Consider the following 13,094-nt stretch of genomic DNA (forward strand, 5'->3'; position numbering starts at 1 on the left):
TGGCACTTCCCTCCCACAGGAGAGCTCCTGCTAAAACTCAGCTTGTCCTGCTCGTTACGGCATTTTGTCATTTTTCTGCAGCAGACACAGTCCTTGGCTTTCTTGTACCTGTGTTCATGCAGGCAATTTCAGAGGCAGGAATAAAAAAAAGCCACTGGTCACACACGATTGCCCTCCCACCCCAAATGGACATCAGATATCAGACATGAGCACACCTTGTGCAGAACGCAGCTCGGAAGAACCTGAAGCAGCCCTGACCAGCCCGCTGCAGAACAAGGTCCCCCCACCCATCTTTTTATCCAACGTCACCCACCACCTCCTCACACACTCCTGGGGGACCTCTTGGAGAAGCAAATGGGCTTTTGCAAATCTCTGGCCCAACCAAGGTTAGCAGAATTCACCCCTCAACCCAAACCACCGCACAGAAATTAGCTAGCTCCCTGGTAGCCAGTTGCTACGCTGCTCCTGGATCTCTTTCCACCCTGCAGTAAGCGCGCACGCGTGTTTTGTCTAACTTCACGGACAGGCTAGCTAGAAATCCACTGCTCTGCAGCCCCTTTAAAAACCTCTGCTGCAGCAGCAGCACAACAGTTAGCAGGCGCAAACAAGTCAAGCTTCGAAAGCCCACTCACGCTTTGTTCGCCCAAACAAAGCACACGTGTCTACTACTAGACAGGAGGAAACCCTCCGTCCCCACCCTAAGACACTTAATAGATTATGCGACATTAACCTAAAAACCCTTCAGTCCAGCAGCTAAAAGACCATCACATACAAAAACACAGCATTTCCCAGTTAAACCGAGGTCTCACTGTCTTGGAAACAATTCTCGTTGGTCACTCCACGCAGGGATGGGTCTTTCTTAGCCTGGAAGGCATCCTTTTATTTACATACAGTGCAAACAAAAAAAAAAAAGGGCAAAAAAAGCAAAAACATTCAACGCACCACTTACTGGACAAGCAGATGACTGCAGCCTCAAAGCACACAGATTCCAGCTCGGATGCCAATTCAGTTACTGATTCACTCAGCCACAAAACCGTTTCAAACAAGAAGACTTCCTTAAAAGGACCCTGTCAAGTCATTTTAAAACAAGCCTTATTTTGCATTTTTTTTGCGATAAACACTCAGGAGACTGAATCCAGAATCTCAATTCTTATTCACCATCACTGTGCACACGCTACCTTGTTCTTAGAGAATTTCTCTGTGTTAAACAATGAAATCACAGAGTGTGCACACGCAGGCTCGAGAGGGCAGGGAGGCAGAGGAAAAGCAAGGATTACCCCACAACTCTTGAACACCCGAGTCCCCTCCATGAAACGGATTCCAAGGAAAATTTTGGATGCCCAAATAACACGCCACCAGTTTCATGAAGGACGGCACGGATTGCACAACCAGACGCACAGCCAGGGTGAACTTCCATTTTTGAGCACAAATCTGGCAGCGTCTCCACAGAAATATTTCCCTTATTAAGGTCAACGGGCTGCAAAGCAGTTCCTTAACGCAGTCCTAAAAAAAGACCACGGCCCTATTTAAGAATTAGCAGCACTGCAACTACCAGGGATTTCCACTGGAAGAGCTCGGAAGGAAGCACAGGCATCTCCATCGCCACGCGTTTTCATAACACGAGAACCACCCCTTTCCTACGCGCTGCCACAAATGACACCGGCCATGATTCACGCACAGAAGAGCAAGCTGTGCAGCACGACTTCAACTTACACACACCTTCTGTTCAACAAAACAAGGAGAAAAAACTCCTCAGCTTCACGATTCCCATTTAGAGCTCCTGGCCAGCCTTCTACTCACAGAGCAGACACAGGCACCATCGGCCAAGGGGTGTTTGGAGGCCTGGCGTGCTACCCCGCGCTCCCAGGCTGAGCGATGGACTCATCACCTGTGCCTCACCTTCCCAGCACACCAGTGCCGCCTCCCAGGGGGAAGGAGACCTTTCCCACCCCAAGGGAAGGCAGTATAACACAGCCAGATCGTCAGGAGAACACCTTTCAGTTCCAGCTCTCCCATCACACGTCCGGGCCTGCTCCGATTTTCATGGGTTGGCAAAGATGCCAACTGTCCTTGTGCACGGGCTGGCTCCCCTTCACATTCTGCTTTTAAACATCATCCATTCCATGTGGAGAGAAGCAAACAGCATCTCATTTTCACGACCCGGAGGAAAAAAAAAAATAAAGAAACTCAAAACACACCCAGTTATTGACACTTGCCTACGAACCAATTTCAGCACCACTGCTTACTTGACTCAGATCACGCTCTGGTTCCCCCCCAATTTCAGGATACCTGTAAATAAAGGGTGCTTCAACGTACTTCCAACGTGGGGTGGTAAGGGCTGCGTGTGTACAAAAAATGCACGCTTGCAGAGCACTGCTTACAGCTCAGAGTAGCTGTTCATCTCACACAGCCATACGCACCAAAGCACCTTTCCCACAGCTCCAGCAAACTCCAGAGCAAACCCAGAGGGGCAGGAGGACCCAGCATTTTTTGTTAGAAGAGAGAGGAAGGAGAAGAATTTTTAAGAAAACCAGCTGACAGATGCACGGTCCGCGAAACCCTTCTAGGTGAGGCACCGAAACCAAGATGGAGTATCCCTCTTTTCAGGGAGGAACGCCTCCTGCTAGAGTCGGGGGGCTCTCATCCAAGAGAGGGCTTTTTATCCAGGGCTATAAAGACCAACACAGCCATTGTCTACCAGCAGGAGCTTTCCTGCATTCACAGAGGCCGCACTGCAGGCCACATTTTGGGGGTAGGAGGGAGGACACCAAGGGACTTTTAGGCATCTCTGTGTGTTTACAAATGGCTCCAAAGAAGGGGAAGCTGCAGGGTAAAGGGAGTTTGGAAAAAACGCCAAGCCACTCCAGGAAATGAAAATCAGGACAGGACAGGGCCTTCTCAACAGTGAGGTGGCCAATGCTCAGGGCCAGAACCCCAAAATCAGAGAGAAAAGACCTGGCCAAAGGGGGACGTAACACCCCCCTCATCTCAGAGTAGGGTTATTTTAAGCCTGTCTCCTTGGAGCTACCCTAATATTTTCTCTTATGACTCAAGTCACCAGGAAAGGGAGCTAGAGAAGAGGAGGTTAAAAAAAAATAAAATTAAAGCAAGCTCAGATTAACAGCACGAAAATCCCTTGAAGAAGGTGCAAAGAACCAGAAGAGATGGCAGGAAAGAGGGGTTTCGCCTTACCTGGAAAAGTGTGTGGGTTTGGTGACCCTCTTTTAAGGCACTTTGAACAGAGGACGTGCACAGTGTAGTACAGGCCCGGCCACTCTTGGAGCAGGACATTCAGTTCTTCCACTAACGGGGTAATAGCTTGCCAGGCCGTCCAGATATTTGGTAGGGACGCGTGGCTAGCAATAGACAGAGTATCTGGCTGTAGAGCCCCCCTGGCAGGCCGGTAGCTCACCACCACAGGCACCTTTCCCCGGTAGGCATAGATCTGGTACTTGCCATCCGACCGCTGAACCACGTGGCTGTTGATCTGAACGCTGTAGCGTGCGAACAAGCCGGGTGGGAAAATGAACGGAAAGCTGTACTCGATCTGCAGCTGCTCGACCACAAACGACTGCCCGCTCAGGTTGGCACCGTTGATCCACGCCTCTGCGTGGGGCACCTCGTTCTTCACGTAGCAGGGGAACTTGTACCAAGCGGCAGCACCGTTTAGGGGCTTGCATTTGGGTTTGTTGACACAGTAACAGAGCCCCATCTTCTCCAGCAGCTCCAGGATGAGCTGCAGATCCTCCCGGCTCTGGATGTGGGGCTTAAGGAGGAGGCGGATAACGTGGGCGGGGAGGAGGCCATGCAGCAAGAAGCCCTCCACGTAGTGATGGAGCTGAGTGGCCCTCAGCTCATCGATGTGGGTGTCACTGAGCAGTTTCTGGAGCAGCACGGTGGCATCCTGCTGGCAGAAAACATTGAGGATGTCAATAAGCCGCGGCAGGTTGTGGAACACGTACTCCCGCAACGTGAGGTGCTCCTCAAAGTAGAGCAGCTTCCCGCTCTCGTGCAGGTAGGACAGGGCACTCTGGAGCCGATCCTCTGTCAGGCCCGCCTGCAAGCCCAACCGGGCAGAGTCCCACCAGCTAAGCCACAGCTGCTGAGCTTGCGGCTGGAAGTGCAGCTCCTCCAGCACTTGCCAGGATTTGGGCAAGACCCGGTGCAGGTTTGGGAAGATATCGCGGTGCTCGGCCACCGAGAGGAGCTTGTCCCGCAGGCGACGCACCTGGCAGCGGTCCCGGCAGCTGAAAGGCAGCACTGGGGAGAGGATCTGCGGGCGGTGGTTGAGAAGGTACTGGAACTGAGCTTTTTTTCGCCTCAAGTTCTTGTCCGAGACCCCATAAAAGGCAGTGTGAGGACTGGAGCAGCGCAGGTCAAAGTCCTGTCCCAGAGCCTCATCCACCTGCTGGACCAAGCTCTGGAGGCCCTCAGCATCCCTCTTCTCCTGCTGAGCGATCTGGTGATGGATGTCCAGGCACTTCTCCTCCAGCTCCCGCTCCGCACAGAGGTCAGCGTGGGTTCCCACCATACACACCACAGCATGGGGCACCTTGGAACCGAGCCAGTGCAAGAAATAGCCCACAGAGGGGTAGAAGCGCTGAGGGACATAGGCACTCAGATTCACCACCAGCACATACAAGGCTCCAGGAGACAGGAAGAAAGACTGGATCACGTCATAGCTCGGGTCTCCCGCCAGCTCATACACAATGAACGTCAGGCCCCTCTCCGCATCCGCTGTCCAGTCCATCACCTCGATGCCCTTGCTGCCTGACAGTCCCAGTCCTGATGCTACTTGGGAGGCATCCAGCGACGGTGCAGGGCACGGTGTTTCTCCTTTCCCTCGGTGGGAGGGAACATGAGAAGGAACGTCCTGCTGCTCAACGGGGAAGTGCTCTGGCTGTTGCACAGCAGGCACTCGCACTGAGGAAGAGTCCTCCAGGAAGGGGCAGCACACAACTGGCACTCTCCCAACGTCCTGCTGCTGCCCGGGGCAACCTCTGGGCTGCGTGTTGCTTGCATCCAGGCTCCCCAAGTCCTCCTTCTGCCCATCCTCCTCCATGAGGCATCGCCTCAGCAGGGTCTTGCCCGCATCCTTTGGGCCCATGAGGACCAGCTTGAGGCGGGGCTTGAGGGCGGGCTGGGAGTGGGCCAGCTCCTGCTGGTAGGCTGCAATGTAGGGGATGCCTTTCATACAGACCTCGTAGGGAGGCTGGATGAGGGGATTGTCTTTGATTTTCCACAGGGTGACACGGGAGAGCTGCCCAAAGCCCTCGGGCAGGATGGCAATCTGGTTGCCTTGCAGGACCAGCTCCTCCAGGCTGTGGAGGAGCACGATGGAGTCAGGCAGGTAGCGGATGCGGTTGTTGTCCAGCCAGAGGGTGCGCAGCTGGCGGAGCTGGCAGAGGTGAGAAGGCAGTACAGTGAGCTGGTTGCGGCTCAGGTAGAGCTCCTCCAGCCCCGGCAGCGCCAAGATGGCAGCAGGGAACTCCCCCAGCAGGTTGGAGGAAAGGTTCAGCATCTTGAGCCGCTGCAGGCCGCCGAAGCCAGTGGGCAGCGCCCGCAGCTGGTTGCCGTCCAGCATGAGGCTCTCGAGGGCGCCCAGCTGGCAGAGGCCCTCGGGCAGGGCCGCCAGCCCGGTGCCGCTCAGCCAGAGGATCTTGAGGCGGCGCAGGGCAGCGATGCCCTCGGGCAGGGCCCCGAGGTGGCGGTTGCCGGAGCAGTCGAGCTCCTCCAGGGCGGCGAGCTCCAGGAGCGGCGCGGGGAAGGAGGGCAGCTGGTTGTGGTCCACGTCGAGGGCGCGGAGGTGCCGCAGGCGCCCCAGGCCCTCGGGCAGGCGCCGCAGGCGGTTGAAGCTGAGGTCGAGCTCCTCGAGGCGGCCCAGCTCGGCGAGGCGGGCGGGCAGCCCGGTGCCCTCCGCTCCCAGCTCGTTGTGGCTGAGGCTGAGCTTGCGCAGGCCCCGCAGCCCCGCCAGCGCCCCGCCGTCGCCCAGGCCCCGCAGGCGGTTGTGGCTGAGGTCGAGCTCGGCCAGGCGGCCCAGGTGGCGCAGGGCGGCGGCGGGCAGGCGGCACAGCCGGTTGCGCCGCAGGCTCAGCACCCGCAGCCCGCTCAGGGCGGCGCCCACCTCCTCGGGCAGCTCCTCCAGCCCCCGCCCGCTCAGGTTCAGCGCCTCCAGCTCCCCCAGCGCGGAGGCCGGCGGCGGGCGGCGCGGCCCGGCGGCGGCGGCGGCGGCGGCGGCGGGGGGCTGCGGGGGCCCCCCCGGCGGCCCCGCGTCCGGCTCGGGCTCGGGCTCGGGCTCGGGCTCGTCCCGCAGCTTCCGTGCGCGCAGGGCGGCCTCACGCCACAGCCGCGCCGCCTTCGGGGGCTCCGTCTGCGCCATGGCCGGGGCACCGGCACCGGGAGCGGGCCCCCGCCCGCCCTACCTGCCGCCGCCGCCGCTGCTGCTCGCCATGGGCGCGGCCCCCGCCGCCGCAGCGGGCTCGGGGCTCCTCGGGGCTCCCCGCGGCTCCGCGCCGGCACTGCCCCAGCGCCGCCCCTGCACGTAGCCGGGGCGGGGACACAGGCACGGACCGCCCCGCTGCCGGGCAGGGTGCGCTGGGGCCGGGCTGGGCCCGGAGGGGTGCGCGCCCTGGAGCCCCTGCAACGGAATCGCCGCGCCAGGGCTGCCCCGGTGTCCCTGTTGTGCTCCAGCAGTGTCGGCTCACAAAGCCTAGGTCATCCCTGGCGATTCCTTGGGGTAACAGCAAAACACCCGGTGCTGCTGGTGTCTACGTCGTTTCTGCACCAAGCGAAAGGTGTTTTTTTCATCCAGCCCTGCAAACAAACAACAACAACCAAAGTTAACCTTCCTTTTCCGTTAAAGTGTCTTTCTGTATTGGAAGCCTGTGACCCCGTAGTTATTCAGGGTAGCTCTGCCGTGCTCCCGTCAGGCTTTGTTTCCTTTGGTGCACACATCTGGCCAGATCCTAAATGCTGCTTCCATATCCTCAGCTGAGCTTTGCTCCTACAGCCCAGAGAAATACGCCCGGGAATTTCCACCATGGCTACGGGGGGAAAACAAAGGTGTTTTATAGCGGAGCAGACAGGCAGACTCGGAGGCTGTGAGCACTCAGGTCTCCTGAGCTGTGAGACCTTGCCCTTACAAGCGCCAGTGGTGCTCCATGCCCAAATGTTCTGAGGTTTTAAAACGATGCTGTCTTGGGAGGACTACAGGGATGCTGCTTGCCTTTGTAGGGACAAAATTCACTCAATTATGGCCAGCAGCGTGAGGGACAATTAAAAAGGCTTTTTAAAGTATATTAGCAGGAAAAGGAGGACCAGAGCAAACATTAGTCTGATACTTGATGAGGACCTCACAAACAGGGACACAGACAAAGCAGAGACGTGATTCTGTGATTCTGTTTAATGCGTTTTCCACCTCTGTCTTTAACACCAGTGATGGGCTCTGAGCAAGTTTGTGGACGATACCAAACTGGGAGGAGCTGTTGACTCTGCTGAGGGTGGAAAGGCCTTGCAGAGAGACCTGGACAGACTGGAGAGCTGGGCGATCACCAACCGCGTGAAGTTTAACAAGAGCAAGTGCCGGGTCCTGCACCTGGGACGGGGCAACCCTGGCTGCACGTACAGACTGGGAGACGAGACGCTGGAGGGCAGCCCCGCAGAGAGCGATCTGGGGCTGTGGTTGACAGCAAGCTGACCACGAGCCAGCTCTGCGCCCCGTCAGCCCCCCTCGGACCACCCCTGACCCACGGCCCCGGCACCCGGCCCCGGCTCCCTTCCGCCACGGGCCCGGCGCAGGCGGAAGCCGCCGCCGTTGCCACGGTGAGGGGAGCCAGGGGCGGGGCGGAGGAGGCCGGGGCGGGGCGGAGGAGGCCGAAGATGGCGGCGCCGCCGCGGCGCTCGCAGCACCACCACCACCACCACCACCACCCGCCGCTGCCGCCGCCGCCCGGGCCGGCCTCCCCGCCGCCGCCGCCGCTCGCCGCCTCGCCGCCGCGCAGCCCCAGCCTGGCGCCGGCCGAGCTGGCGGCCGCCGTGCAGCGGCACAGCCTGGCGGGCCCCGAGGGCGAGGCCCCGCTGGACGCCGAGCGGCCTCCGGCACCGGAGGGCCCCGAGGGAGCGGGTGTCGCCGCGCCGGGCCCGCCGGCCGGCTCGAGCAGCAGCTCGGCCTCCTCCTCCTCCTCCTCGTCCTCCTCCTCGTCCTCCTCCGTGGCGTCGAGCCCGGCGGCGGAGAGCCCCGAGGCGGCGAGCGGGGCCTTCCGCGAGCTGCTGGAGGCCTGCCGCAATGGGGACGTGACGCGCGTCAAGCGCCTGGTGGACACCGGCAACGTGAACGCCAAGGACATGGCCGGCCGCAAGTCCACGCCGCTCCACTTCGCCGCCGGTGGGTGCCCGGCGGGGCCGGGACAGCCGCTGGGGCGGGGCAGGGCAGGGAGGGGGCCGCCGCCCGCACAGCCTCCCCGGGCACCTTCCCGGCCTCTCGGGAGGTGTGAGGGGGGTTGTGTGGGCTAAAAGCACTGATACGTTCCTCTCTATTTGTCACACGGGCTCTAAACTACAGCATGTGCGCTCTGGGAGTGAGGAGCGAGCTCAGGGCACAGCTGGCTTGAAGTCAAGGATCCCATCTGTCTTCGCTGGGAAGTTAAGGACTGCTGCAATTCAGCTAGGTTTGTCGGGAGTCGTAGTCCACACCTTGTAATTTCTAACTTTTCTTTTTGTTTGGGCGTCCCTGCTGGCTGATCTTGCCTGCTCTGAGCTGGGTGAGACGAAGTGGGACAGCTGAACTCGATGATAACGTTACAGATATATCCAAGGAGATACTGTGCTCCTCGGCATAGAGAAAAGGTGTCTTGTTAGAAATAGCATCATAAAACAAGCCAACAGTGAGGTTCAACAGTTCACCTCAACTGAAAGGAAACGTAACTTCCTAGCAAGTGTCCCTGTGATGGATTAGTTTATAAAGAGAACGTGGAGAAGAGAGTTTATAAAGAGAACATTTTGCGTAGGGACTGCTCGTCAGTGGGGGCACAGCGTGAGCTAAGTTCACGATAAAAATAAATCGGGGAAGATGTCTTAAATCATCAGTCATAACTCAGGACTTGCACAATAGCTGGGTCTGTGGTCAGACAGAAGGCTTTCTGACACGTGCCACGGTGCTACCGGACTGGAACTTACGTGGCAAGGGGCACAGAGCTTGTTTGAGCTTTTAAGTGGTGCTCTGTTATGTATGAACCAAAGTAATTAACGAGACTGTATTGAGGGGTCTGTACCTAAAAGGTGGTTTATGGCTCTAAAACGCCATGTTAAAATTGTTAACAAAAATGAACGATTTCATGCACAGCGTTACTTGGAACTCTGAATAGTGCTCTCTGAGATAATGCTCTCTGAGCTTTTGTAGGTTTCTTGTCACTTCAAAAGTACAGGTGGCATTTCATGATGCCCCTGAGGGAGCTTCTGGTCCTGAGCTGTTTCCTTTTCGTTCTTCTCTAATCCCTGAGATCTACGAGTAAAGCACGACTTTATGCAAGCTGAGTTTAAAACACAGTGATCTCCTCAAGTGTGGAAATTAATTAATTTTCATGAATGCTGGAATGTAATGCTGGTACAATGGCACGCGTGCAGATAAAGTGCCTAATGTTTTGAAGCCTCATCTTGAGTCTCTTCTTACTTTGGATTTAAGCTTAAAATTAGACGTTGATACTTCCCCTTAAACTCTGAGGTCGCAAGTTCTAACCTCAGTGGAAGTACAGACTGTAGTGCTGGAGCTGCAGTGATAGCTTCTACTTTGAGTAGAGAAGTAGTGGACAAAACTTACTTGGGGTAATAAGGCTTTGAAAGGCGACAGTGTCCGTAAGATGTTAGTGTAGTAGTAGTAAAGATGCTTCGTTGTAACATGAGGAAAACAGTAGGTGAAGTTTTCATATCTGACAAATTTCTATTGTCTATTTATCTAGATTTAAAGACCTTCCTAAGCTGCCACACGTATTTGCTCTCAAATCACTGCATTCTGTTTGTCTACTCCAAATGGATTTGATATGTAATAGCATTCAGCTAATATCTAATTACAGAGATCCTGGGGCCCTGTAATTTGCAAAGGCATGTGAGGATGTTGTTGAATGCAGCTTGTTTCAGGCAGCGCGCATCTGCTAGCGATGTGGTGTGTTGATTTCATCTCCCTCCCTTGTGTTGGCAAAAGGAGAAACAAAATCCATTGTCTTATGAGTGCAGAGGTCTGTATGTTAAGCTATGTTGTAAATAATAGCTCCTGTTTTATGAGACGTATCTAAATATGGATTTTATGGACTTCACAAGGGGAGTATGAGTAGAACAGTGCAATAAGCATTGTTTTAAATGGCTTCTTCCAAATTTCTTGAAACTAAACTCTTAAGGCAACAACAGAGAGTTCCAATTTTGTTTTATGGTTTATGGCAGAGGAATTATTTTAGTAGCTGGTAAACTTTCCTTCTTCCTATATTTGGGGCAGCTACATTTTTTTTTCCCGTGATCTTGACTTCTCCCTAGTTCGGTTTTGTTTTCTTGTTACTATTTTGGCAACAATTTCAGGCAGTTGTTACTTTCTCCATTTTAAGAGAAGGGCAACTTTAGTTCTAGTTTATTGTAAAAAGCATTGAGTTAAGGAAACCTGAAACTTTCTGAAGCTTCTAGTTTCAAAATTACGTTTATCTTGTTTCACATGGCCGAAGGAAGAGAAAAGAGTGACTTCTGAGAATATTCAGGATCCATAGGATATGTATAAACTTGTGATAAGTTGAGAATTGAAATTTATGTAGCCAATTACTTAAAAAAAAAAAAAAAGGAAAGAAAAAAAAAGCTAGTGATAGATCCAAATCTGTTTTGAGAAGTTGGAGTCATCTGTCCGTTATCTACTTGTGGATAAAATGTGCGTGGTGAAGTTGAAGCAATAGTGTTATCCAGATTTTCTTTATCTGGGATATCTGGAGTTGTCAGTTACCCTGAATGAAGGGGAATGGGCTCTTGAACTCTGTTAAAATGCTCAGTAGCCTGCTGAATCAGTCTGACCTGCTTCGGACTTGATATGGAGGCCGTATCAGGGTGATGTACCTTCTCTTAACAGTCAGAAAGAGGTTGAAAAAAGGTTCCTTTTCCTTTCATCTTCCAATTGTCTGGAGCACAGCCTCTCCTGAGATTCCCAACTGTCCTTCAGGAGGTGTGGTGTTCTGCTTTACGTTTGCAAGCAGTTTGAGGGATTCTTCTGTAGAAGTACATGTGCTCGGAGGGAGGAAGACTCGATAATACTTGTCTGTGGTGTGGGATGCAAGGTATTTGGGTCTCTGGTGCCAGTGTGGGCTTTGGATATTGTCCACCTGCATTCAAGAGTCAGAATAATAAAATATATATATATATATATATATATATATATATATAAAGATTTGAAAGTGATTAAGTTACTTAAAAATATAAATAAGAAATTAAGTGGGGGTATAAATGTATTTGTACTTCTTGCATTCTATGAAAACTACCTTGCTTATAACACTAAAAAAAATAAAAATTAAAATTAAAAAGCACCAGTGCTAGGCTAGAACAAAGCTGCATTTGGCTCAGGGTTTTATCTGTACTGGTGGCCAAAATCAGATGTCTAGGGAAGAGTTATAAGCTTGCCCTGTTTATACGTGATACCTGTCTAAATGCTCGCATGTTTATTTATATACAGCTGTAAAGTTGCTAGGTTTGTGACTGTCCTTATTCGTTCGACGTGTAAGGGAAGGGGAGAAAGATTGCTTGACACCATGAGAGCAGCATACCCCTCTATTTCCAAGTTACCAAATTTGTACGATGATTCCAGTGATGTCCTTGTGATGACCTGCTCCCTTCTTCTCAGAAGTGAGGTGTATCGTGCATATGGAAACTCGTACAGAAGAATGGGGCTCACCTGCGTGGGGGCTGACGTTAAACTCGTGTAGGCTTAGTGTCGGAAGGAGAGGGTTGCTGTGGTCTGTCACCTGTCTGCCTGCATCTCTGAGTTGTAGAAGTTGGCTGAGAGCTCTGAGGCTCCCTTTATGAAAGGGAAACCTGCAAGTTACAGCTCTTCTTTTCCTTTCCTGCTTGGTAAAGAAATTGCTTCTTGCTGTTTGGAAGAAGGTTTAGCCTTCTAAGGTTGGAGCAATTCGTGCCTCTTGCCTGACCTGGTGGAGGGGAGGAGTGTAAGACTAGTGTTGTTTTTGCAAGTGTGGAATTGGGATCACAGTGTGAAGTGCTTTTTGTGACATGAGCCTGAACTCGGTTCAGAGAAACCTGTTTTAGGGAGGCCTAGATCACTTGATAAGGAGTATCATTGGTGATATTCCCTGTTTTCTTTCTGCTTCAGCCTATAGTAATGAGAAAAAGCTGTGGGGGGGGAAAGGAGGTTTCTGTGAGCACGCTTTTGATCCCACTAGAAGAATAATAGAATAACAGAAGTCAAAGCTTTTAATGGAGGTTAACAGATGTAACTGTTCTTTGGAGAAATTCTGGAATAAACAACTAATACTGAAGGATCTTATGTGGGCTGGAAACTAGTGGATGGAATTTAAGAAAGGAGGTGATCCATTTGATCTACTGAGTGTTGCTCGAGAGATGGAAAATGGCAAGAAATAGTAATTTATTACACACCTCCACTCTATGCAGAGACACCCGAATTGCCTGCTGTACCTATGGCACAAGGTAAAAGGGACTAGCTTAATTTGCCCTGGAAAGCCTTGATTTTGAGGTATCTTCCTAAACTCCTCTTACTCATTTTGTTGCAGCTGCCTGGTATATACCTGCCATAGAAGAGATGTCTGACCTGACTCAAGCAGGTGTCTGTGAAGCTAAGTCACTGATTAGTTCTGCCCTGTGCAACTGAAAGTTGGGCTAATAACAGCTCTCAGCTGGATTCATACAGATAGTACTGAGCAGTAGGGATCCTGTAGTTGACTAAGAAATTTTCTGGCAGTCTTAGAGACTCGGAGCCTGCAAAATGAGGATTCATTCATTTAAAAAGATGAGTTCGTGAATTACCGGGCTTGACTCTGGAATTCTTCCATGTTTGTGTTGCGCTTGTAGCGTGTGAACTGTGTTTGCTTATTACTTTCTAG

At 53.1% G+C, this 13,094-nt stretch overlaps 2 protein-coding genes across 5 annotated transcripts in view; one reads left to right on the forward strand and one right to left on the reverse strand.

Annotated features, from left to right (window-relative positions):
* The window catches only part of MFHAS1 (multifunctional ROCO family signaling regulator 1), a 28,504-nt gene extending 22,125 nt beyond the window's left edge, over window positions 1–6,379 (reverse strand). Inside the window, exon 1 of the mRNA XM_035542276.2 lies at window positions 3,193–6,379. Within this exon, the coding sequence (XP_035398169.2) occupies window positions 3,193–6,379 (3,187 nt within the window). The remainder of the gene's footprint in view (window positions 1–3,192) is intronic.
* A 1,481-nt stretch (window positions 6,380–7,860) lies between these two features.
* Window positions 7,861–13,094, forward strand: part of TNKS (tankyrase) — a 122,124-nt gene continuing 116,890 nt past the window's right edge. For all 4 annotated transcript variants that reach the window (XM_050710325.1, XM_050710326.1, XM_050710327.1 and 1 more), the window contains exon 1: window positions 7,861–8,383. In XM_050710325.1, the coding sequence (XP_050566282.1) occupies window positions 7,879–8,383 (505 nt within the window). In that variant the 5' untranslated portion in view covers window positions 7,861–7,878. The remainder of the gene's footprint in view (window positions 8,384–13,094) is intronic.

The sequence above is a fragment of the Cygnus atratus genome, chromosome 4 (genome assembly GCF_013377495.2).
Source record: "Cygnus atratus isolate AKBS03 ecotype Queensland, Australia chromosome 4, CAtr_DNAZoo_HiC_assembly, whole genome shotgun sequence".
NCBI classification, from domain to species: Eukaryota; Metazoa; Chordata; class Aves; order Anseriformes; family Anatidae; genus Cygnus; species Cygnus atratus.